Source organism: Meleagris gallopavo, chromosome 10 (assembly GCF_905368555.1).
Source record: "Meleagris gallopavo chromosome 10, MGAL_WU_HG_1.1, whole genome shotgun sequence".
Classification (NCBI taxonomy): Eukaryota; Metazoa; Chordata; class Aves; order Galliformes; family Phasianidae; genus Meleagris; species Meleagris gallopavo.
Genome location: NC_139413.1, coordinates 19907202 through 19932018, shown reverse-complemented (window position 1 = coordinate 19932018; position 24817 = coordinate 19907202). Strand labels below are relative to the sequence as shown.

General features: G+C 51.1%; 1 protein-coding gene across 2 annotated transcripts in view; it reads left to right on the top strand.

The window, feature by feature from the left end:
• ERI3 (ERI1 exoribonuclease family member 3) overlaps positions 1-24817 on the top strand; it is a 97065-nt gene that overhangs the window by 58423 nt on the left and 13825 nt on the right. For both annotated transcript variants that reach the window (XM_085232375.1, XM_085232374.1), the window contains exon 7: positions 12766-12865. In XM_085232375.1, coding sequence (XP_085088501.1) covers positions 12766-12865 — 100 coding nt within the window. The remainder of the gene's footprint in view (positions 1-12765; positions 12866-24817) is intronic.

The following is a 24817-nucleotide window of genomic DNA, read 5'->3' as shown; positions in this document are numbered from 1 at the left end:
GCTACATACCTTTAAAAGGCCCCACGTAAGCAGGGATCTCCAGCAAGCAACCCTTGCCTCCCTCTGTCAGCCCTTAAATGAGGGCTGGGAAGGGGTGGATCCTGGCTCCACCCCTTCCAGTCACTCAAGTGCATTGCTTACACCTGAGCTGCCCTGGGTTGGCCCTGCCTTCCCAGCAGGTGCTCTATCACTGGTTCAGGCTGTGACTTAGCATTTCCACTACAAGGGGACATTGCACTTTTAAGCTGGTTGATGATTGCAATGTGCACAGCTCTGGTTCTGTCCCTGTTGCAGTGGTGTCACCAAGCATTCATACATGGAAGCCGTGCCCTGCCCCAGGATCCTCCTGGTGGTCCTCAGCCTGTGTGTGGCTTCTGCCATACCCATTTGTATCAGCTGCTTGCTTTGCAGCTGGGTGGGCTCTTGTGGTCCAGCACAGGGGCATTTTGCTGAAGTGAGATGTTGCATGACATTAACATGCCGAGTGTGGAAAAGGGGCACACTGCTTGTGCCTGCGGGGCCGCGGCATGGTCTTGCCCATACAGAGCCTGCCTAGAAGAGGGAGCGAGGCCACAGGCAGCCCGGAGTTGTCCGTGTCCCTTTAACTGCGAGGTAATGGACTCTCCCACGCTCGGGCTGAGTTCTCCTCCTGCATTTGTGGCAATGGTAATGATTGTCAAGGTAGAGCTAATGAGACGTGCACATCTTTAAAGGATCGTGGCTTCTGAGACAAAATTAAAAAAAAAAATGGAAGGAAGAGAGTGGGGGAAGGAGAGAAAGTCCTACTGCTCTGCCTCAGCCAGACAGAGTTCTGCCTGTCTTGCACAGCCCTGGGGACAGAAGAGGTAGAAAGTGGGGTAGGAGAAAGATGTGTATGGAAAAGGACGTGAGAATATCAGTCTGCACTTCCAGGCACGGCAGAAAGTGCTGTCTGAATGTTGAAGAGCTATAATCCCCCCATGCCCTTCCTGCAGTGGGAAGGAGGTGGTGGCTGGGGAGGTCAGACAGGATCTGGCCCTTTGGGAAGGGCCGGTGGGGAGCCAGGGATATTGCATGTCGCACAGTGTGACCGCCAGCACTTCCATCCCCTCCCACTCTCAGTATTTCAACTTCACAGGTTGAATTGGTTCAGAGAAGCCCAACTCAATGAGGAGAGAAAAGATCAGTCAAATATTTCTTAAATCCCGTCTTTAAGAGCTAAGTGCTTGGCTGGAAATTTAAGGCAGGTAATGAGGCTCTCTTCAGATCAGCTTGTGATGTGGAAACTCCAAGATTGACCGGGCTGCAACAGGAGGGGAGCTGAAGCACAGTGGAGATGGAGTGGCATGGGATCCCCGTGCCCAGCACTCTGCCCGTGGTCATGCCATGCACTGACAGCATCTCCCTCACCATCCTGCTCTGCTCTGCTCCACTCCCAGGCAAGAGCTGGGACTCTCCAAGCTTCCCTCTTTGTATCCAGGTTTTTAGGCCTTCTGTTGTTAATTATTGAGATGTAATAATGTGATTAGTGCACTATTAAAAAAATCGCTGATATGATTACCATGGATTTAATATCACATGATATATCATTACATTGTTATGTGGTGACAGATGTAATTGAAATACACTTATTGGAGCCTGGGGTCATGTTTCATTCAATCACAGGAGCACCTCTGAGGGGCAGAACAGAAATGCCTTTAAAAAAAGCATCAGGAGAGGAAATTGTAATGAAAACAAAGAAACTTGCAGCCTGCTCAGATTTTAGACAGCTTCTGCCTTGGCTTTTTCTCCATGGGAATTTAGAAAGGGTCAGGTTAGGAGCATGGTGATGAAGAGCTGGAGAGGATAGGTCAGCCAAGTTGACAGGACAGTTGATAGAGCAGCCAAGGGGACAGAGAGGAGGACTTGTGGTAGGAACCTGCACACAGATTCGGTGTCCATGGTGTTGGGGAAGGCCTTTTCTGATGTCACAGAGAACAGCAGATGTCTGTCTGTGCTGCGTTGTCCTCGGCAGGAGCTGCAATGGGCTCTGTTACAGGGATGACCTTGGCACAGAGATATTTGCCTTTTGGCTGGGACATGATGTGGGCTGCTACAGTGTTCTAGCAAAGGAAGCACCAAGACCCAGCACTGTGCCATGCTGGTCCTGGAGCTTCTCAGCCTGGCAGTGAGCAGGAATTGAAGTCCCCTTCCCCGGTAATGGGCTCCAGTGACAGGACATTACCTTCAGAGAGGTTGAGGTGCTTGGGGCTTGGCTTGTGCCTGGCCCTGAAATGGTGCAACCTGCAAAATGGGGCTCAAGTAACAAGATGCTGTGCTTATCCTTACCCTCATCTAAAACAAAGGAGGAAGAATGTGTGGGTGAGGTAAGGATGAATTTTCCAACTGAGAAGGAAACGGCAGCGTGGAGACATCTGGATGTTTGCATAATGGTGTGCAGGCAGCTGGCTTCATGCATTTGGCACTGCATTGCCCCTCGCATCTGTCCCAGGAGCTGGGCTACAAACCCTGTTGATGCTTCAGGGGCACTCCTGCTTCAGATAGGCATCCAGTTCTGCCCCGCTGGAAATGGTCAGTGTTCCTATTGTGAGCCTTTGCTTTGCCAGGAGCTGTGGAAATTCATTTCCAGCTGGTGTGGGAGTGCTGTGGCTGGGAAGGCTCTGGCAAGCATCTTTCTTTCGAGGTTAAAAACATAATTTCAGTCTGACCTCTGAGTTTCGGAGCTTTTGTTGGTTTTCTCCACCCCCAGATGGTTTTTGTGTGTGATTTTAAAATAGCCTTCTTCTCTTGGTTGCAGCTAGCTGATGCGTCAGCTTCTCATTCGAGGATTGTTGTGTTTTATTAATGCTGTTATTATTCCATTACTGTCATTGTGCTCTTTTATAGCAAATAGCTTAATTTAGTTGAGATACACAGATGCTGAGAGTTTAAGTGAAATCTTCAGCACTTGGTATGCTGGGTACTGATATTCCCTAAGTACTTTGATACAAGCCTTTTGCTTTAAAACAAATCAGCTGCCAGGGGCGTGCTGGGTGGCAGGGATCTGGGAGGAGGGGTGGATGAGTGCCTGTTTATCCCACACAGAGAACCCTGGCCATAAGAGTTGAACTTGGTGATCCTTATGGGTCCCTTCCAACTTGGGATATTCTGATTCTGTGGTTCTGTTCTCAGGAACAGAACTGAGGCTTTCACCACCTAGGTAGGCTGTGCTGGGGTTCTTGCCCTACAGATGTTGCAGCACAGAGGAAATGACACCAGCAACATTGCCATTTGGGGGCTCGCGTTTTATTTTGGCAAGGGTGACTTAACTGCTGGGAGAGGAGAGGGGGTGAGGGCCAGCATTGGTGCCCAGATGACCTAAGGGACAAGCGGTTTGGGTGCTTAAGCCTCTCTGGAGGTGCAGTCCAGTCTCTTGAGTACCTCAGGTATTTTTGAGATTTTACCTCTTAGTGCTGACAGATGTTGATCTGAAATGGATGCTTCTTTCTTGCTGCCTCTGGGCGTTCATTAGTGGTAGTGATAACTGTTCCAGATTGCCTCCTATACCTTAAAAATTAAGGAGGAGAAGCCAAAGCCCCATTGCAGTCCTCTTATTTGTGCACTTAACTCTTAACTGCCTTGGCAAAACAGAATGATGTGGGTGCAGGGAATGAATATGAGCAGGGAAAAACTAGAAAGGAGCAAAGTAAAATGAAGCAAATGAATGCCCCAGAGGCTGAGATGGTGCTGGTGGCAGCAGTGGCTCAAGGGAAAGTGTCCTTGTCACCTGGCCGTGGCCAGGAGGGTGCTGTGTGCCTGCAGAGTGGGACAGCTCCAGTTCTGGGGGTACTCCCTCCTCTCGTGCTCCTCAGTGGCAGGGATTTGGCTTGCCATCTGGGTTAGGTGAAGCGACTGGTTCCTTGTGGAGTGGGGACAGATCCCCTGCTGACCCCTGCTGCCGGTCCCCAGTGTGCACTCATAATAGCTTTGGCTCCTGCGAAGTTGTCAGGATCATTTTATCTCCCTGCTTTGAGGCAGCTTTGTGGCTTTATCTGGCTTTCGAGACGACCGGGAGAGCTAACAACATGCAGAGAGCATCCTCTGCGGAGGGGACCTGGAGCCCAGTTTTGCTAGAGGTCTGCTTTACCACTTATGAGAAACGAGTTAACCTCCCTTTGATCTCAGTTCACGGCTAACCCTTTAACAAAGTCCTGGATGTGCGAGGAAATCAATACTCAAGGCATTGAATTTAACACCAGCCATCAACTCAAGCGTAACACACACACTGGCTGGCTGCGATTACAAGCAGTGGGCTGGTTTGGAGCTCGTTTGCCAGCTCTCTGGGGCGCACAGGGCAGGCGGGTGTGCTCGCATGGCTTGCTGGCACTCAGGAGGGGTGAGAGGGACCTGGCTGTGCCCCGTCCTCGCATCGCCTCTGCCTCCTGCACCCCTGAAAAAAAAAAGGTATTGCAGTTTAAAATGGGAACAGTAAAATCGTCTCCGTTTGCTGTTCAGTCGAAAGCAGGGAGCATCGTTTCTGCCTCCCACACTGCAGGGCCCACGCACTGCTTGCCTGCCTGCTGCTTGCACCCATCAGTGCTCTTAGAGCCACCTCTGCTTTCACCTCCCCAGCTGTGACTCTGACCTGAGTCAACAAACACGGGAAGAGTTGCTGTGCAGATGACCCAGGGTGAGATCTGCCTTTGAACAGACAGGTATCATCCCCAGGCAGTGCCTTGTTAACTCACCTCAGTGCTCCGTCCCCACTGCCACGAGGCCTCCTGCATGGGCAAGGGATGTGGCCACTGCCCTCCTAATCCTTACTGATCTTTTCCCTGGTACCTTTTGCCTTGTAGTCTCCCCTCTTTCTCTTGCTGTTCTAGCTCTGCCTCTTCTGAGTGGCTTCACATCTTCGGGGAGTGCTGAGAAACTTCATTCAATTCTTGCAGCTCGTAGGGTCCCATAGTTGTGTTGAGTTGGTGCTGGGCCAAATCATACAATCATTTGAGTTGGAAGGGACCGTCAAGAGCCAACTAGTCCAACTCCAATGAACAGGGACACCTACAGCTCCATCAGGTGCTCAGCATGACCTTGGATGTCTTCAGGGACACGGCACCTGCCACCTCTCTGGCAGCCTGTGCCAGTTCCTCACCACCACTCTTATTATACAAAGCTTGTTCCTTATATCTAGTCTAAATCTCCCCTCTTTTAGTTTAAAGTCGTTTCAAATGTGAAAGCTGCTTTCTGCTTCTGCAAGTCTGCTGCCTGAGAAGAGGAGGTAAGGAGCTGCAGGGCACAGGTTTCCATGCCCTCTGGTGAGAAGGACCTGCAGGATCAATCTCCTGCTTCTTTCCCATCTGACAGGGCCTGAGTCGTAAAAACAGAATACTTGTCTTCGGGCCTCCACAGTCCCAGACTTCCTCATTTCAAGGCCAGGCGGGATGAGCCTGATCTGGTGGGTCACAGCCAGCCTACAGCAGGGGGTTTGGAACTGGATGGGCTTTAAGGTCCCTTGCAACCCACACCATTCTGTGATTGTATGATTTCAAGCATGTTTGTGCCCAGTAGCCTGACCATCAATAGATATGGCCCTCTGAAAACACCCAGAGCACTTCTGTGCATGTCTGCTGTGGACAAATGGCTTTGTTTTGTACTGGGAAAGCTGGAGTCAAAATGTCACATCAGTGCTCGTGCCAGAATAGATTGCTCCTTGCAGAGGGCAGCGTTTCTGTCACTGGGTTTTGCTTTGAGTTTCCCAAGCAGAACCATTCCCACACAGTGAAATGTTACAATATTTTGGCTTTTCCATCCTGATTTAGGATGAAGGGAAATGTCAGAGCGTTAGTCTGTCCCCCAGGCCGATTCCCTGTTCCCACCACATTTGATCCGGGCTGGCTCCCTCCAGGTGTGTGGAAATGAGCTGCAGCCTCATGTTTCTGCAAAAGCTTCTCGGAGGAGATGGCAGAAGGGTCAGAGCGCCTCAGGAAATCTCCCTCAGGCAATGTGCCGTCACATCTCACAGCAGACAGACAGCATAACCTTTAGGGCATGGTAAGGGGCAGTGTTTTCAACTCGGAGCTGGAGAGCTCATTTCTCTGACGCACCATTCCTGCATCCACCTGAAATACTTTTGTCATAACCCATTATGGCCTTAGTTGGAACAGAAAACAGCTGGGGAGCCGGTCCACATTTGTCTGACAGACACGTGGGGCTCTAGGGCTGTGTGGGGCACGGCTGCCCCTGCAAATTGGAGCCTCTGAAAGCAGCACCGTGCTGTGGAGCAGCACAGGCAGAGCGCTGGGTCCCCACTCTCCTCCCAGCAGTACATAATGGCACTTTTTATTTAGCTATTATTTCCCAGTGGCAGATATCTCCTCGGCTGTCTGTTTAACTAACTATCTTTATCTCACCCTCCTTCTCTGTTTGATATAGTTATAGATAAGCAGATAGCTACCTTAGTAAATAACATGTTTTTAAGAGACCAGCGGTATGGTTAACATAGTGCAGCAGCTGTTGATTTGTCTTTCACTGTTTGTTGTTTTTTTCTTGGTTTTTTTTTTTTTTTTTCTTAAGGAAATGCTTTAAATAAGGGATACTTCATCTATTAAAAAAAATACACTTGTAGCAGCTGCTAAGCCCATCCATAAGCCTGCTTTACGTTGTATTTGTGATGGGACTGACAGTGCATGGAGGAGCCTGATTATACACAATTCCATTTTAGCAAGCCCTGCGATGTAATTTCACAGGGCGATCAGTGTTTGAATGTAATAGCAGCCTCTGCTAAGGTGTCAGAATATTAAAGGCGCTAATGGAAAAGCTCCCTGGTACACAAGGGGGACAGCATTACAGGAGACGTCGCAGATGGCTGGGCACTAAACTAATGGGGCAGGATCCAAGAAGGGAAAAAAAAAGCCTCGAGAAGGGAGAGCTCACGGGAGCACGGGCACCTGCTTCCCTCTCACACGGAAATTAAACAGTGAGCGAGGGAGAGACGAGCGTGCGTGTGAGTAAAAATAGAAATCGAGGGGGAAAAATTCCCCCTTCAAAAGGGATTGGGTGTTTTGACAGTGAACCTGGAGCTAGCTCTGCTTTGGCAGGGTGTGGGGTTCGATCATGGGGACGTGTGTTTGTGGGCTGGAGGAGAAGGAGGAGGTGGTGAACAGTGGCTTCATGCAACACAGCCAAACAGCAGCTCTTTGGTGGCTTGTGATCTGTGAAATCCATGGAGGGAGATGTGTGTGCAGAGTGCCCCACTCATCTCTGTGCTCACATCTGCAGCAGCTGATGGTCTGATTTCAAGGTAGTGCCAGCCTGTGCCTGTGTCCCAGCCCCACTGCAGGCTTCTTCCCCGCCTCGGCTCCCATTTTCCCCAGGAGCAGCCAAGGAGAATCTGGCTGGTGCCTGCTCAGCCACCTGGAAGGAGATGTGGCTGTGGGTGAAGACGTTGCTGCGTTTGCTTCATGTCATATTCCTCACCTAGCCCACCTCAGGGCGGCAGGAGGGAAAGGCTCCGTGTCTCTCTTCCTTGACTGTTCCAGCACTGCTGCTCCCCGATTGTGTGCACAGTCCTATTTCCCAGCCTTGCAGTCACCCAGACCTGTGGATTTGTTTCTCTTGAACCCAACCCAAGGCTTGAACGCAGGTCCCAGAGGCCTTAACCTGGCACGTCACCATCCACAGAGCACACAGCAGCCGAGAACATTTTATCCAGGATAATCCTCAGCCTGGGAGCAAGGCAGAGACTTGTTCAAACACATGGAAACGTGAAGCCTAAACTGCTTGGCACTTTGACATGGTGGAGCCAGGCTTGCAGGCCTTGCACAAGCCCCAGCGCCTGCTAATCCTGCAGGGCTGCTGTGGATTGGATCCATCCTGCTCTTCCTGAAGCTGAGTTAGAGCAGTAAATGTGCATGCTATTGCTGGGTTGTAGGCAGACAGGCTGCTCAGGCACACCTCTGGATGGGAAGGCCCATGTGCCTCAGTTTCCCTTTGTGAAGCAGGAAAGCCTTACCTGCTTGTGCTGCAGGGTGTCTGGGCAGGCGTCGGCTCTCCATGGGCAGTGTCAGAGCCCAACTGCAGTTTCCCAGGCTGTATGTCCAGGCAGTGCTGCAACATCAGCAGTACTACAGTTTCAGGGTGTGTGTGCACCATGTGTGTGCGCCACGAGGGACAGCAGCCTGATGGCATGGGCTGCTTGCTCCAGCAAGGAGAAAACACACAGACTGCAGCCTCCCATGGGCTGGGGTCTGTGGAAGCAGTCCCCATCGATACAGGGTGCTGGCTGGGGGTTACTGGTGAGTTCTGCAGCCCCTCTTGCTGCTGTATTGATGCAAATGCAACGCAAAGCCCCGTAAGTCAGCCAGGCGCACGCAGAGAAAGGCAGGGATGGATGGAGTCGGTGTCAGGGCAGCAATTGCTTATCATGCCTTATCTGGGAATATGAAACTGTATTGCATGACATCCAGAGGCAGGCTGAATAGATATGCCAATTCATCTCGAGCCCGGGCTTTGACAAGCTAGACTGCCCTTGTTGAAAGGCATCAGTCAAACAAGAGCTGCTGGCTGCTTTTCCCTTTCTTATACTTTCCCTCGCTCTCGCGCTCCGTCTCCCTCTCTCACCGCCTCCCCTCCCTCCTCCTCCTTTTTTTCTAAGCTGTTTCCACACCAAATTGAAAAGCTTTGGAAATAATAATAATAAAAGCCCCCCAAACTAATACCGTTTTAAGTACCCCCCTCCCTTCCCAAATGGGATTGATAAAGAACCCCAGTGTATGAAGGCATGTTTAGATAACATTGAGAATATTATAGCGGGTGAGAGAAAGTAGGGGAAAAGCTTCCTGCCGCGTCTAAGCCGGGAAAGGCGACGGCACCCTGGCTAATACGAGTGTTTAATATTTGATGTGTTGGGATAAAGCAGGATCACCTTCGAATTGAATTGAGTGTCAGAATGAGAATCTATTACTGAAATTCTTGTGTGATTTGACAGCAAAGCAGACGATGTTATTCTTCACTAGTTACCGCAATCTTCTCTCCTACATCACTTAAATATTTTTTTCTTTGCTTGAGTAAACACACATTATCCTTTTTTTCCACCCCCCTTTCCTTTTTTTCTTTCCCTCTTTTATACTTTTTTTTTTAACGTTTTTTTTTCCCCTTAAATCAAACCTGCCTTTCGCAGGGCCGATGGAGCAGATTGTTATTTCTTTATTTGTCCTATTAAATGGAATTTCTGATCGTTTAATCCCGCTTTTGTAAGTGATTTAAAAACACTTGAAAAGCTGTGAATGCGGCAGCCCTGCCGACTAAACTGCTTAACGGGGACACATTGCACCTGTGCTGGTGCGGCATGGGGGAAGTTCCTGCCTGCCGCAGCCGGGCTGCAGGGGATGCTGTGCTGCAGAGTGCTGGGGGACCAGCTTTCCTCCTCGCCCTCCTGCTCCTTACCTATCCCTATGTATGTGTTTTCAGCCCCAGCCAAGCTGTGTGGTTTGGCCTGGGTGGTGTTCGTTTGCCCTTTCATCGTGCTGGTGAGTTTGCATGGCAAGGAATCCCAGCAAGATATTTCCCGTTCCCCTCCTTCCTGTAGGTTGCAAGCAATAATATGGGATGGCCAGGGACCCGCTGCCCCAAAGGCACTCTCAGCCCCAAAGCCATAGGATGGAGTGGCACCAATGACACGTTAAGCTCTGTTTCAAAGCCCACTTAGCTGCAGACTCGACCTCCTTTTTCCTTCCAACACACAAAGTAATATAAAACCCTGACATCTCATCATGGAAGCAGCAGAATGAGGTGGCTTCGAGGGAAATGCTTATGTTGGGCATGCAGTTGACATGACGAAGGGAAGAAGATGCTTTTGCTGTCGCAGAGTCATTTTCTCTGTTGCAAGGATGTCAGGGGTCAGCCTCAATCCGCGCTGCTGTGCATAGGGGTCCTGCTCCCTCCACTTCCCATCCCCATCCTTCAGTATCTCCTCAACCCACCCAGTGTCTTTGCTCCTGGTAGGATTATTCCAAAAGGAAGTACTTTCTCCCTGCGTGGTACATATGAATATTAAAATTACAGTTAGCATGTTAAACGTTTAAAGACACCGGATGGGTCACAGCATCGACATGGCAGAAAGGACAGGGAACATGGCACTGCCAGCCCCTGTAACGTGTCTGCTGAATCCTGCTGGGTGCTTCCCATAAATAAATGATGGGGCATTGTTGTTGTTGTGCCCACTTGGATCAATACATCAGCTTGGCACGTTCCACTGCAGGGAGCAACCAGCATCTCCACGCCCCAGCCTGCTGTACCCCAAGTGCTGTCCCATAGCATCTCCCTGCCTTGCTTCCCCTCAGCTTGAGTATCCTGTAGGTTATGCAAGGTATGAGTTACCCAAGGACTTATTCCCAGTCCTGTTAATGGGATGTGGTGGGAATGTGGTGCTGGTTGCACACATGGAAATAGAGTCTGCTCCTAATGTCTGGCTGTTCTTAGCTCCCATTTATCACAGGAGGATCTGCTTACCTTTGGTTTGAGAGCCCTGTGCCAGGGAGTGACCCAGGGCAGTATTTGTGAACTGCCTACGGGATTGTATAAGTAAATAAATATAATTAATAATCATCTGACTTCAGAGGAGCATTGGCTGGGAGGTAAATGCGGCCTTCACAGAATTACAAACAGAATCAGGAAAAAAGGGAGAGAATGGAATGGAATGGAAATAACTGAGCTCAGGCTGCTTGAAAGTGATTCTGCAAACGTCGTTTTGGTGTTTCGTAGCAGATCAGAGGGGCTGAGTTCGTATTTGAATCAGAATTCTGACCCAAAATATTTTAGGAGGGCTTTTTGAAAAGCTACGCACATTTTTTGTATAGTTCAAATGGAGATGAAAACAAAATGCTGCAGGGTGCTGCTCTCACCTCGTAGGGTTCTGCCTGGTCCCTGCAGTGAGGGAGGGACAGATGGATGTGATTTCCTGGTAAAAAAGGGCAAAAAGCCACTGGTGCTGGCATTGGGACCTTGTGTCGGGTGCTCGCTTTAACAGTCAGAAGAAGAACTTTCCTGTTTAAAGATTAAACGTTGTCTTTAAATATTAAACAGCAAAGCTCTTCGTTCTTGATTGTGTGGCTGCTGCCGGCAGGCGGCTCAGAATTGCCAATTTTAATTAAAAAACTTTATTTTCGAATACAATCCACCACTGGCAGAGCTCCTCCCTGACCAGGCTGGCTGCACCTCCCCCGGCCCGGCTGCTCTCCATCTGCCCACGAGGTGACAGCAGTCACTGCACCGAGTGTGAGCGGCCTCAGCCGGACCGATCAATGCCCCTGGCACTTCCTTCCAAAACCCCAGGAAAAACAATTAAAACCCAATCGATCCTGCAGACAGCTTTGAATATGCATAAGTGCACACTTGACCTTCAGTGGTCAGGCCAACTTCCAGCCGGGCTGCTTAGCTAGTTTGCTCAGGTAGCGCGGCTGTACCAAATGACCTTGATTAACAAAGCAAAAGTGCTATGCAAAAGAGGTGCTGATCTGGGAGATCTAAGGTGTGGGCTTCTTGCTCTGTTCACAGCAATAAACCCCAATTCTAAGCAGCAGAGAGGTGAGAAGGGTGCGGGGCGCTTGGTCGATGGGTGTTAAGGCAGCCTTGCCCTGTGCATGGCTGTGGCTTTGCTGGGATGATGTTGGAACGTTCTCCTCGCTAGGAGCCTGATGCTTTGCATCCACCCGCTGCAGCCCAGGAGAGGGAGCCAGGAGCCCCAGGCAGAGCTGCTGTGTTCGATACCCGGACCCCAGAACTGGGTATGGGACACAGCATCCCAACCCACACACGGCCACCAGCAATCCCAGCAATGAAGTTATCAGAGCGTGTTTGTTGAACGTGTTGTGTACACACAAAGTGTAATTTCAGTGAATTATGCATAGACTTAATTAGGAGTTTTAATTGCTAATCATCTCCCAACAGGATTAGCAATGCTGTCTATTAATTATCCGTGGAGCCCTCTGTTTTGCTAAGGCAGGAGCAACAAGGCAGCGTAAACCGTTACAGAGGCCAGCAGTGAATTCCCAACCCCAAAGCCATGGCTCCCATGGGGCAGCCATGCAGCAGGGAGCAGAGCAGGGGCACTGGGGGCAGCCCCAAAAGCAGGCTTTGCTTTTGGAGCCCTGCTGCTCCTCCATGCAGTGACTGTATGCAGTGATGATCCCCGCTGCGGGAGGGAGATAGGCGCTGCGGGATTGACCTGATCTCATCTGGGGACAATGGCCCTCACGGCGGCAGAGATAGCACTGTGTGAGTTGTGCTAAGCCCACGCGCTGTTCTTAAGGCTCACAATGCAATTGTGAGTTTAATTCCTCAAGATGAAGGAGATAGGGGGCTCTCAGGCTGTAATTATGGGCGCATGCATGGTGCGGGGCTGGCCTGCTCTCCCACTGGTATCGGCCAGGGGGCTGTGCCACTCGGGCTGCGGGTGCTGCTGCAAGACGCTGTGGGACAGGAGCAGGCCCTGGCTGGGTTACGGCTATATGGGGCCCAATGGGGTTTCTCCTGGAGGTGAAGAGCCCAAGGGCTGTAGGAGTCCCAAAACACTCAGCAATGGAGCTGGAGGCTGCCTCAGGAACCCCACAGTGACACTCCTGTACTAGCCTAAGTGTCAGGCCCTGGGCATCTCTGAAGTGGGACAGGCCTGCACCACCTCTTGGAAAGTTTCTTTAGGGGCAGTGTCTGGATCTGTGTTGAATATTGGGGACACAAACCCACATGTGCCCTCCAGAATGTATCTCATATGCTTCATGCAACCTGTGACCTTCTGCTTCTCTCTTGCAGGCGTACAGCTTTGCCATGGGGAGTTGGCCAAAGAATGGACTCTTAGACATGAACAAAGGACTGAACCTACAGCACATAGGGAGGCCTCACAGCGGGATAGGTAAGTGACCCAGTGCCGTGTTCTGCCCATCCCCATGGCTCCAAGAGCTGCTTAAAGCCAGGTGCTGAAGGCCAGCCAGAGGGCTTCGTGGCCTCTGGCTGGCAGAAGGGAAGAAGATGCACCAGGTTGTGCCTGCAACACGATTGGAAAGGGGGAATGCATCCTGGCTCTTAGTCCCCCTGAAGAGTTGCTCCAAGGGTGCTGCAGCTGAGAGGGGATGAGTGCTGGCTGGGAGCTCTCCCTGCTCTGGGGTGCTCTGGAGACTACAGTTGTCTATGGGAGCAGGGGCAGTGCCAGGCTGTGGGATATGTGGGTGGCAGGGAGCTGGCCCAGGTTTGCTGGGCTGTGCCTCAGAGGGCTGCATCACACATGCCTGCCTTGTGTCTGCCTTCCCTTTGCCTCCCAGCCCTTCATCCAGTGTGACTTGAGAGAAGTAAAGTTTGCAAGAAGGTAAGATTTACTTGGAAAAGTCACCTGCTACCTGGGCCTTGAGGAGGCTGTTTAATATTGTTTCAAGACTCTAACCATTAAACTCTCCAATCAATCCAAGTTAAGGAGATGAATTATTTAAAGCTCACCAGCTTTTAATTAGCAAGCTCCTTTTGAACTATGGATCTGGTTGCATTATTGACGGAGGTAGCATTAAAATTTGCTTCCTTGCCTGGGAGCAGACTTGCCTTGCTGGTGTGCCACATTGCTGGTGATGGGGAGCAAGCCGGGGCTGCAGGACATGTGTTCTGCCTTGTTTTGGGGCTTGAATCTTTCCTAGAGATTCTCTGGGGGACACAGGGTTGTTTTGTGCCTCATCTTTTGTTTTATTTATGGTGAGAGTGCTCTGTTGCTGTCATCTCCTACTCTGACAAAGCATCCCTAGTTCTGGAGTATCACCTGTCTGCTCTTAGTTTCTGCCCATGTTTATCTCAGTGCTGCCTTGCTCAGGTATGTCTCTGCCTGATTGAGTTGAAAGGTGCTGCTCACATTCCTCTCCACTCCAGGCCTTTAGGGAAGGCTTTGCTGCCTTATCCTGGAGCAGGCATGTGTCCTGCAGAATTTCCTGCCCTGGGCTGCCCTTCCCTTCCTGGAACAGCCCTGCTCACCCAGCCCAATCCATTCCCACTTTCCAGTGCTGCTATCTCAAGAAAAGAGCTAGGGACAGCTCAGCACATCTGCTGGCCTGTTACTTTACATAGCAGCAAGCCTGGACCTAGCTGTGGCTTTGGAAATGCTCCTGTGTTGTCTGGAGTCTAATTACTCCTTTTTAGGGTCCTGGGGTGCAGCAGGGTTGAGGAAGTTGGGGGGCAGAGTGGGGTCCCTAGGGCTGCCCTAGGTGGGGATCAACACCTGCTCTGATGGTTGCTGGTGTGCGAAAGTCTGCAAACCAGAGAGGGCTGAAAACTGAGCAAAGACGTGCATAATTTCCCCTCTGGTTCCAATATGGGAACCTCAGGGCTCGATCCTATATGGGAGCCTCACCCTGCGCACAGGCAGGGAGCTCATGGTGAAGCCTGGTGGAAATCCAGGGCCACATCCCTTGGGAAATATGGCTGGGGCTTCCCTGATGGCTGGAGGAAGCTCTGTGCAGTTTAGGGCAGCAGGTCCCTGCAGTGGCAGTGGTGCAGCCTCGTTCTCACACCGAGGTCTCTCTATGGAGTTGCAGAGACTGATATAAATCAGAATGATTAAAATCACAGGTTTTAATTGAGATTTAAATCAGCCAGCAGGGCACCTGCTTTCAGTAATTGATTTTCTTCTATATTCACACTGTTTTTAACTGTTTCCCTAAAGAAAGGTCATGTTTTACTGACCAGCACCTATCAGACCATGTTCAGCTCTCCCAGGGATTAAACCTGGTTATTCTTTCTTACATCTAATACAGTATATTTTCTACATTTATTTTAATCAATAATGTAGCATAATAAGCCTTTACTCTTAGTTTTTAGATTGTCATTACATTAGAAAAATGGTGCATTACTGTTTGTTATTCAAGAAGTGAGGATTAAAAGATTGCTCATGATTTCAGCCATAGTGCTTTTGGATGAAAATCAGAATGCTCTGTTTGAGTAACCATAATGTGGTTTAAATAATGTTTGTTGGTGACATTCTTCTTTTTCTACAAGCCTTTGTTGTTTCTTGGCTCTGAGCGAGCCAGTTATTGAACTGAAAATAAACCCAGAAAAGGGAGAAGTTTCCAAATGTGCAGAAGAAGCCACTGCTGTGCAAGTTGATTTCTCACTTGCCCGCTCTGCTTTAACCTGTGGTGGATTGGCTGTCTGCAAAGCATGGTGAAAGTTCAGAATTCAGCCTGCAGATTCTTTCAGTCTCAGATCTCAGGACCCGTGGGCTCAGGACGGTGCCAGCAGGGTCCTGGGGCTGCAGCACTGCTCTGTGCCATGGGGCCGTGCCCGGCTGGGGGAGCAGCCCCACAACCCGGGGGTCAGCAGCCCTACAGTGCGCAGCCCTGCAGGCACCCGTGCTTTCCCAACCCCGACTTTCTCTTTTCATTTACTGATTGGAAATCTCGGAAGGTTAGGGCGTGATATTGTTCCTGATCCAGAGCATTAATTAGGCCTCGGATAGAAGAAGAGGAATTGCGTGTTTTTAACAGTGAGGTTAATGGGATGCTCGCAGAGTAGACAGTTTTAATGAGCTTCAACTCGACGTGCAGTGAGTTTACTCTTTGTGTTAAAAGGGTCACACTGCAGTAGTTTGATGTGGATTGTCTCCTGGCCCCCAGTGTCATAGGTGAGCGTCTGTCAGAGTCCAGTCAGAGCGCATTTACTTAGTGACACGATTCTAATTAACTGCCGCCGGCTGCCAGCGCCCGCGGTGCCCCTGCCCTGCCCGCGTCCTGCTAAGTGCGGGGCGGGCACACGGATGGTGCCTGTAGCTGTCAGCACCCACTCTCCCCCCGCAGCTTTATTTCAGCCTGCTTTCCTTTCCCCTTTTCCTTTTTTCTCGGGATGCTCCAAGTCCCTGTGCTTCTCTCTGGCACATGAACCAAGGGGATGAGGACAGCGTTTTGTGACACTCCTCTCTGCTTTTTGGCCACCTCTCACACCAACCTCAGTCCCCCACTGGCTCTGGGGACAGAGCAGGCAGATCCCATCCTTCGGTTCTCAGCAGAGGCAGTGCTCTGCCAGTGCTGTACCGTGGGCACGGCATAGTCCTCGTGCCCGGGGAACCGATGGCAAGAGCCGAGCAGAGAGCTGGGAGCTGCCCTGGGGCCGCTGCCACGGACGGAACGGGGCTCCCTCTGCCAGGCAGCCGGAGGCAAAAGGGAAAAGACTCAGAGTTAAATAATTAAAAGAGACTTAAGGAAAAGTAAACAGAAATGTCATCAAATGAGGGGTGTCATTCTGAATTAGTGCTGGTAAAGGTCAGGCAGCTCCAAACAGGTGCCGCGGTGAGGCACTGCACCCGGCTGGCAGAGCGTGCTGCAGGGAGCGCAGCGGGACAGGGATGGGGACAGTGGGGTCCCACGTCCTGTGGGAGGGAGGGACAGGAGTCTGTGCTGGCTGGTCAGGGTCTGTCAGTGTCCAGTCAGTGCACATTAACGTGCTGACATGATTCTAATTAACTACCGTGAGAGGTGTCACAGCTGGAAAAGCAGTGAGAGGAGACGAGCTTTTAAAAAAAGAAAAAAGCAATGTGACAGTCCTCTTTTTTTTTCCCTTTCTTTTTCTTTCTTTTTCTTTCTTTTTTTTTTTTTTTTTTACTCTTGTGTGCTCTCTCCCCTCCATGTGGGAGTGGATCTAAAGATAATTAGGATGTCTGGCTGCCTAGGAACCTGAGCCAGGGCTCTTTTGCTTTCAGTCATTTAAGTTTTCGACATCTCTCTGAAGGGACTTGGTGGCGCAGTGGATTACTGCACGCCAGAGTGACAGAACACTCTTCTAATCGTAAACCCTTTTTAGAAAAGATTCTGCTCTCCCTTTTTCCCCAGGAGCAGCGGGGGGTATGTTCTGATCACTGCAGCTCTGTTCCCATACACGCTACAATGGGAAACTCAAGGTCTTTCAGCTGTTTCCTGCAGTTAACAAAGGAGGCACAGAAGAAAGAAAGGAAGGATGATTGAGTGTTTGTGTTGACTGCAGTCACCCCTCCGTCCTACCCAGCCCAAAGTCGATGGCACACAGGGGCACGGCACACCGCTGGCCCCGCTGTGCTGGAGATGTTGCTGGAGCTTCCCGGCGTTCTGGTGGAGGTGAGATAGTTACAGGGCTGTGGCTGCTCGGGACAAGCCCTGATGCAGTGCCATGTGATGTGATGCCATGCTCTGCAGTGCCGTGCCGTGCCATCCCATGCCAAACCATTGCTGGCATACTGGGAGTGCTGAAGGGACTGGTGGGGGTGTGTTTTGGGGATGCTCTGTGTTACAAACCAGCCAATCCCAACAGCGGGAGCTTGCAGGCCTGAATTAACCTGCACTACAGAGAGCCCTTTGCGCTGGCTCGGACCCATCCCACTGTTGGCTGTCTGTCTGTCCTGCAGAACATTCCTCCTGTAGGCACTTGTTCTGAAACAAGCAGCATTTGGTGCATCCTGCTGCAGCCTCACGCACTGGAAGACATGTGGTAGGTGAGAGGCCTGGGAAGATCATTAACTTTCCAGAGAGCTTTTTCTGTAGAAAGTAGAGATGTAAAACACTGAGTGACATTTTGATTTCCCCATGGATTCTTTGGTGCCTTAGTGTCTCTCTGCGACATGTCCCAGACGAGGCTTGTCCTCTCTTACCTGTGAGAGGGGAAGAGTTTCCTGTTAATGAAATAAACGTCTCAATTAATAGCATGGAAATGTCTTTGAACTTCAAGCCATGTGTCCCCGACCCACTGTTGGGGACCGGTGGTACGGCCTGCCCTGGGATCCTTACTTGGTGGCTCTCTCTGGTCTGCAGCATCCTCCTTGCCATCCCCTTGGGGGGACACCCAGGATGGGGTGTGACTCAGGAACACCTCTTGATCCTGAGGGCAGCGAGCACAGCTCCGTGCCCATTCCTCCTGGCCCTAACGAGAGCCACCATCGAGGTGCGGAGGGATGCCTGCAGCCACCCCATTTCTCCTAATGAGACACGGCTGCGAGGTGCAGAGAAAAGGGGTAGCAGCCAGCCGGAGAGCTGCACCACAATTTAACAAGTTTCCATTCCCCTGAGTTCCCTGACAAGACCCCCCTCTAAGTCTGTGCAGGAATTCATAAGAAGGGGATAATTAGGATGTTTCAAAGCTGCGACCCTCAGAGGAGTCCTTGGATTAATCTGTTTTTTCCCTTAAAGACATCTGTAACTACAATCTTTGTTTCTCTCCTGTTCTGCCCCCCCCCTTTCCCCTTCTTTTCCCCCCTTGTCTGTCTCTGTATCTCCTGTCAAACCGTTGCAGACGTAAATGACAAAGAAATCAGAAAGAGAGATCAATGCAGTCCAAATTAGCACTCGGAGATAGACTGTGCTGGAGATGTCAGAGCCTGACCCCGGTTGATCTGCCAGCCTCTGCCGCTGATATTATGCAAATTGCATCCATCTGGCAGAGCCCAGCCAAGGACTAATGGGGCAGGGAGGGCTGCGGCCGGGCGCCTTCGGGAAGGGGAGAGCCGGGGGTCCGCGGGGAGGGGGTCCGTGGTGGACAGGGGAGATAAGGTGGTGCGTGGGCTCTGAGTGAGCTGCTGGGCGGATTAACAACCAAACTCCCGATAAGAGATAACCAAACTTCATTTCGCTTTTTTATTCTATTCCTTATTGCTGCCCCCTGCACGAGCTAGTACCAAAAAGAAGGGGAAAAAAAGGAGAAGAAAAAAAAAAAAAAGCTGGTTCTCTGTGCTCTTGTTTCCTGCACGTCATTACCACTGATGGCAGTTTGAGGGGAGAGACAAAATCGGGGAAAGAAAGCAAAAAAAAAAAAAAAAAAAGACGGCAGCTTAAAAGACTGCTGTAATAGGAGCATGGATAATAGAAATCTCAAATTACGGTGATCGCCTTGTTAAGAAGTTTGAAAATACGGCCAGATTGTCTTTAATGAGAGAAATATGGCTGTTAGTTAGTGAAGGAGGAGGGAATGGACCTTGTTTCAAGATCTGTCGCTCGCCCATCAAAGCGGCGCAGGCTGTTTCATTTCAAAATCTTGTTCCTCTGCCTGATATTAAAAATAGTTGTTAAAGGCTTTGACTAGCGAGATGGTTCTCTTTGGCTTCCTGCTTCTCTCCACCTCCCCCAGAAGTCTTCACCAAGAAAGAACTTGTGCTCTGAAAAACGAGGAAGGAAAGAAAGAAAGGAAAGTTTCGTGCCTTCGGTGGGCGCATCACATCGCCACGGGGTTGGGCAGCCCCCGGGCAGCAGCCAAAGCCCTGCATTGCCACTTTCCCCTCTCTGGAGGGGAGCTGGGCTGGGTGAGGAGGGCTCTGACAGCAGCCAGCCCTGGCAGCTGCCCCCGTGTCTTGTTAAGTGCTAACGGGTACCTCTGTGCCGTGATGCTCTGACCCGTGACCATTCCTCGCTCCGGTGCTGACAGTCCCCTCTTTAAGGCAGCCCGGCGGCTCCTACATTATCCCCTGAAATCAAAGGATTGCATTAATTGCTTTAAGGATCGCTGCCCCGTGTCCTGAGTGGCCTCTTTAAGATAACGAACTTGGAGCGTGTTAATAACTGGCATAACTCAGCGGGACCCAGGGATGAGGTGTGGATGGGAGGATGCTGCAGGATGGGGAGGACAGACGCCGAGCTATCTAAATCCATCCAGAGCTGTGTTCTTAACCTCCCTGCCTGTGCACATCCTGCTTCCAGGATGCCAACACCCAAATCTCAAGGCAAAGGCAGAGCTGTACCAGCCCAGCTGCTGCCCGGCCCCACTGACTGTGCTCCTTTAGAGCTTTTGGGTGGGCTCAGAGGGATCTGCTCTGCCTGAAAAGTGCACGTCATTTCAGGTTGAATATTAGGAAAAAGGTTCTTCTCACAAAGAGCAGTGGCACAGGCTGCTCACGGAGGTGGGGAGGGGGTCACCATCCCTGGAGGTGCCCAAGACCCGTGGAGATGTGGCATTGAGGGACGTGGTTAGTGGGCACGGTGGAGTGGGTTGGACTAAATGATCTTAGCAATCTTTTCCAGCATCAGCGATTCTGTAGTTCTATGATTTCTGCATCACTCAAACCCACAGAGAGGCTTAAGGTGGGTGCTGCAGGCTTGGGGGTGCTGGCTGGGTGGGGAGGCAGGGGATAAGGTCACAGTCACCATTGGGGTGGGTGCTTTGGTCCACACTGCTGGCACCGAGCTGCCATGTCCTGTATTCCAGTGACATCAGGGCATGTGTGGCCATTCAGGTCAGGCAGCTAGCAGAACCATCTTGTGTCATTCCCACATGGCTTTGAGCTGACCTTCAAGCATAGAAGAAACCATTGCCAGTGACTTGATGCAAAGCTCGCCAGTGATGGAGAGCACGTGGCAACCCTCGGTAAGTTTTCCCCACGAAGACACAGTTTTCCTGCAGTGTACAGCCCCATCCAGCTCATCATATTGCCCCATGCTTCCCTGCTTGCCCCTGCCTGTCCCCACCTGGCCCTGCACGACCAGGACTGCCACCCCAGGGCCCATCCCTGGCTGCACGCAGGGAGCAAAGCAGGAGCACCTCCAGCACCAAGCGCCTGGCACTGAGGTTAGGGGCCGTGCCTGCCCGCTGTGCATTTCCACACGAGAACAAGTGGTAAGGCTTTATTTCCATACCCAGGGGACCCAGAGTTTGGCAGCTGGGCCATCTCCAGCACCCGCCAAGCCCCCTGTTCGTGTTCTTTCCCTCCAGAAGTACACATATAACAACCAAGAGCAGCAGAGTGAGAGAGAAAAAGAGAGACAACGGATTTGCCTCCATGATCCTGTACAGAGCAGTCTCCTAATGAGAAGAATATGGCTGCTAGTTAGCAGAGGGGTGTGTCCTGTAGGCTAAAATGAGATAGTTAAACTGCACTGATTGAAGGTTGAGGTTAGAGGGCAGCACAATTATGTTCAGGAGATTCAAGGGCTCTGTTTGATGCGGCAGTTCTAAGCTCCCAGCCAGTGTCAGTAGTTTAGCTTAGGGTTTCTTCTTTTTTTTCCTTTTTTTTTTTTTTTTTTTTTGTGGGCTAAAGACAGGAAGGATAAAACTATGGGAATGAGTTGTTACTATTATTATAAAGTGGTGTGAGTTTTTTTTTTTTTCCAACCACCAGTTCACCCCCCTTTTGCTTAACTGTTTCCTGATCATTATTTTTTAAGCTGTTTCAAGGGAAGAAGAGAGCATCCCCTTCCCCCCAGAGAGGAGCTCTGAATTTTCTTCCGCACAGGGAAGGTGATTTATTTTTTTTTTGGTGCGCAGACTTCATCTCAGTTCTCTGACTGCGGATCAGGAAAGCAATTAGCAGTTCAAATTATGCCAAGGCCAAATTCTTTGTCTCAAAATCACGGGTTAAGAGTTGCAAAAGAACCTTAATTGCCTGGTGCTGGACGAGGTATTTTTTTCTGAGAGCATTTCCACTGCTTAGGGCTGTTTATGGGGGGACTCTTCATGTGTTTCAAAAGCCCAGCAGCAGCACAGCCTTTCCCAGTGCCTGCAGAAGCTTCCAGGCAATGCATTGGTGGCCTTCAGCATTCTGCCCTGTCTTCTCATCAGCCTGCTTGCTGGCTTGCAGATGAATATACAGCCCAGCTGCTGCCTCCCAGCTGTCCCAAGATAGTCCATGTCACCATCCCCTTTCTCTGCTGCTCTTCCCTTCATGAGTGACTCTGGATATTGCCTGCCTGCAGCCTCCATCTCAGCCCCCAGCCTCATCTCCTGCCTGCTCTCCAACCACAGAATCATTAAGACCTCTGGGATCATCCAACCCAGCCCACCTCACCCCACCATGACTTCTGACCATGTCCCTCAGTGCCACATCCCCACAGCTCTTGGAAACCTCCACGTACGGTGACCCCACCACCCCCTTGGGCAGCCTATGCCATCTTTAGGAGAATAATTTGCTCCTAGTATCCAACCTGAATATCCATCTCCTGCCTGCGCTCTCCTGCTCAGGCCAAACATGGGTTCCTTATTCCTCCCCTCGCCTGATTCCTGGTACATGGCAGTGTCCTGAGCCCACACTCGGTGTTGCCTTTCAATCCAAGTGACAGCCTGCTTTATTTACCCTAATGATTCTCATTTTTAAATGTTAATTCCTCCCTGAAGAAAATGTCTTTTTCAAGATGAGTTGCCCATCACCAGTGAGAACATGGAGGGCATGCGGGTGTCTGCACTGCCCATAAAGACCCCCATCCCTTGCATGGTCCTGGAACAGGATTGGTTCTGCTGTGGCCCCATCATCCCTGGAACAGGGTTTTTATCTCCTTGGGGCTGAGTTCTGGGTACAGTCCCAAGGGAACGCAGCCCCAAGGGGACACAGCCTCAAAGGGATACAGCCCCAAGGGGTACGTGGGCTTGGAGGCTGTCGCTACCGAACAATTTCCAACCTCGGTGGGCTGTGGGGGAGGAACCAGAGATAAATGTTAGCTCATTTCTTAAGTAATTAGTTACCTCCTCATCCCCATGTTGTAATTGTGAACAAGCTGTAATGTTTAATTAGTGTGTAAATGAAACCCCAATTTCATAATGGCTGCGGTGACAGCGCTAAGTGAGACGGGCACAGAAGGGGCCGCATTGTTTCAGCAGGAGATGAAGCTGTCGCCCAGCAAGCCGAGCGTCTCTGGGAGAAAATGGAAATGATAAACGAAGTGAGGCTAATTAGCAAAATCATACAGGCCCCACTGATGGTTCTCATCAAGGGGAGGTAATGAAGCGGGCGGGCCAAGCTGAGGGGGGATTAATTGGAGCCTATTCCACAGGCGTGGGCAGAGCAGGCACTGGAGGGATGCAAACTTCACTGCTTTGCTTCCCTCGTCCTTCGCAGCTGGGCACGGGGAGCAGGGATCTGTCCTGGGGGTGACAGTCCTGCCTGGGGGTGTCCTCGTCCCACTGCTGGTCTGTGAGCGAGCATTGTAGGGTTTGGGTATTGAATGAGGCATCCCAGGGTGACGTTGGTCGGGAGGGGATCTATGCACACTGCCCACTGGATGAGGACACGTGCCAGTGAGGGTGGGCACAGCCCAGGAGCTCAGTGTGGCTGGGGGAACCCCGGGCTACAAGCTGAACTTTATCCTTCCAGCCGTGTAAGAAATGCCCTTTCCACAGCTGCTGGCAGACGCTCCTGCGTGTGTCACATTACCTACTGACATTTACTGGAGCACACCGAGCCCCGCTCCCATTGCAGTGCTGGCACCCAGCTGGGACCCCCCTGTACTGCTGCCACCACGGTGCCCAGAGACCCCACGTCCCTCCCTTCTGAGCCCCCCACTGCCTTCCTGCTGAGTAATGAGAGATTTCCCTGGGCCTCCGAGGGCTCTAAAGAGGGGCCGAGCAATATTATTTATTCAGTTGTTTACAGAAACGTTTGATCGGGAATAGTTCTTCACTGCCAGCCCGTTGTGTATTATTCATTGCAATAATCTCTGCAGATTGTGATAAACTGTAACTGCGGCGGGGCAGCGTGGAGCGGGGCTGTGCTGCCACTGCTGCTTGCACCAGCCTCTAAAATATCGGCAGCTGCAATCATAAATCTCAATTTACAAGTGGGGCTATTGCACGGGGAGTTATAGTTATACTAATGATTACTTCTCTGTCTTATTTTTCACGTTGCAACAGAGCAATAAATTTTTAAGAAGAGCCTGGGCAAAGTGTTAGGGAAGCCTGCGTGGTCGGCAGGGAGCAGTGTTCTGTTCTGTGGGAACCAACACTGGCCCCACTTCTCGAGGAGGTGACAGAACGGGGGGATGGCTCCGTTGGGTCCCACTTCCCACTGGGGTCAGAGAGGAAGGAAGGCTCTGGCCAGAGGTATCATCCCATCCCTGACCAATGTCTCACCTGGCGTTGTTCCTCCTGCAGGAGCCCAGTTGGCACCCCGCAAAGAGCAGCTCTGTTCCCCAGCGGGCAGCAGTGGGACAAGGGGTTCAGCAAGCATTTCCCGAGTGTTTATCACAGCTCCGAGGTCTGTGATGTGAGGCCTCTGATGGATGCCTCCATTCACAGACTTGACATTATGATGTACAGGGAGCCTAGAGACATATAGATTTTCAAAGTGGCCACTTTGAGCATAATTATAAATACCCAGCCTCTTTACATAGTGAATTGCTGCCAGGAAAAGAAGGGCCCCAGGAGGGCTAGAATTCTGGCAGCCAGGATTTCTGGAGGAAAGCGCCTTGGCAGGGGTTCCCCACCCATTTTGGGGTGCCAGGAGGGGATGAGCTCTGAGGGATGATGCCTCTCCCATCCCACTCCCCCAGTGGCAGCTCCCCCATTGCCCCTGGCACTGGCAGCATCTCGCTGGTGGACATCTCGCAGTCACTTTCTGCAGCCCCCTGTCTCCTGCTCATTAGTGCCAGCACATTGCAACCTGATCCTAACCGCTTCCGAGCGGCTGCTCCCATTCCAGATCACAGCACAGAGAGTGGCACCGGGGAGCTGGGTGCTGCTGGTGGCTGTGTCCCATCCGTGGCCCCAGGGACATGGAGGAGGAGAGACCTTCCCCTAGCTCTTCCCTTTCAGCCTGCCTTTGAAGCATCTCAACCCTGCAGGGCTGGGGCTCAGGGGTTAGTGTTTAGGTGGACAGCAGGCAGCCATCCTGAAGGTCACCATCTGGAAGTCTCTTGGTCTCTTTTTGCCATGAGGTGGTCTCAGCTGTGAGAAGAAGGGAGCATGTCTCCCAGCATGTATGCACCTTGATGTGGCTTAGGGACACCCAACAGTTCTTCACACTCATTCCCCATGCATGAGACTGTCACCCCTATGGTCACCTTGCAGATATCAGGGGGCCAGTTGGGGAGCTGGTGATGTTCCCATCTCATTTCTAATCCAGTGCTTATATGAAAGGTGAGGAGTGTAAGATTGGGGTGGTCTCAAAGCATCACTGATT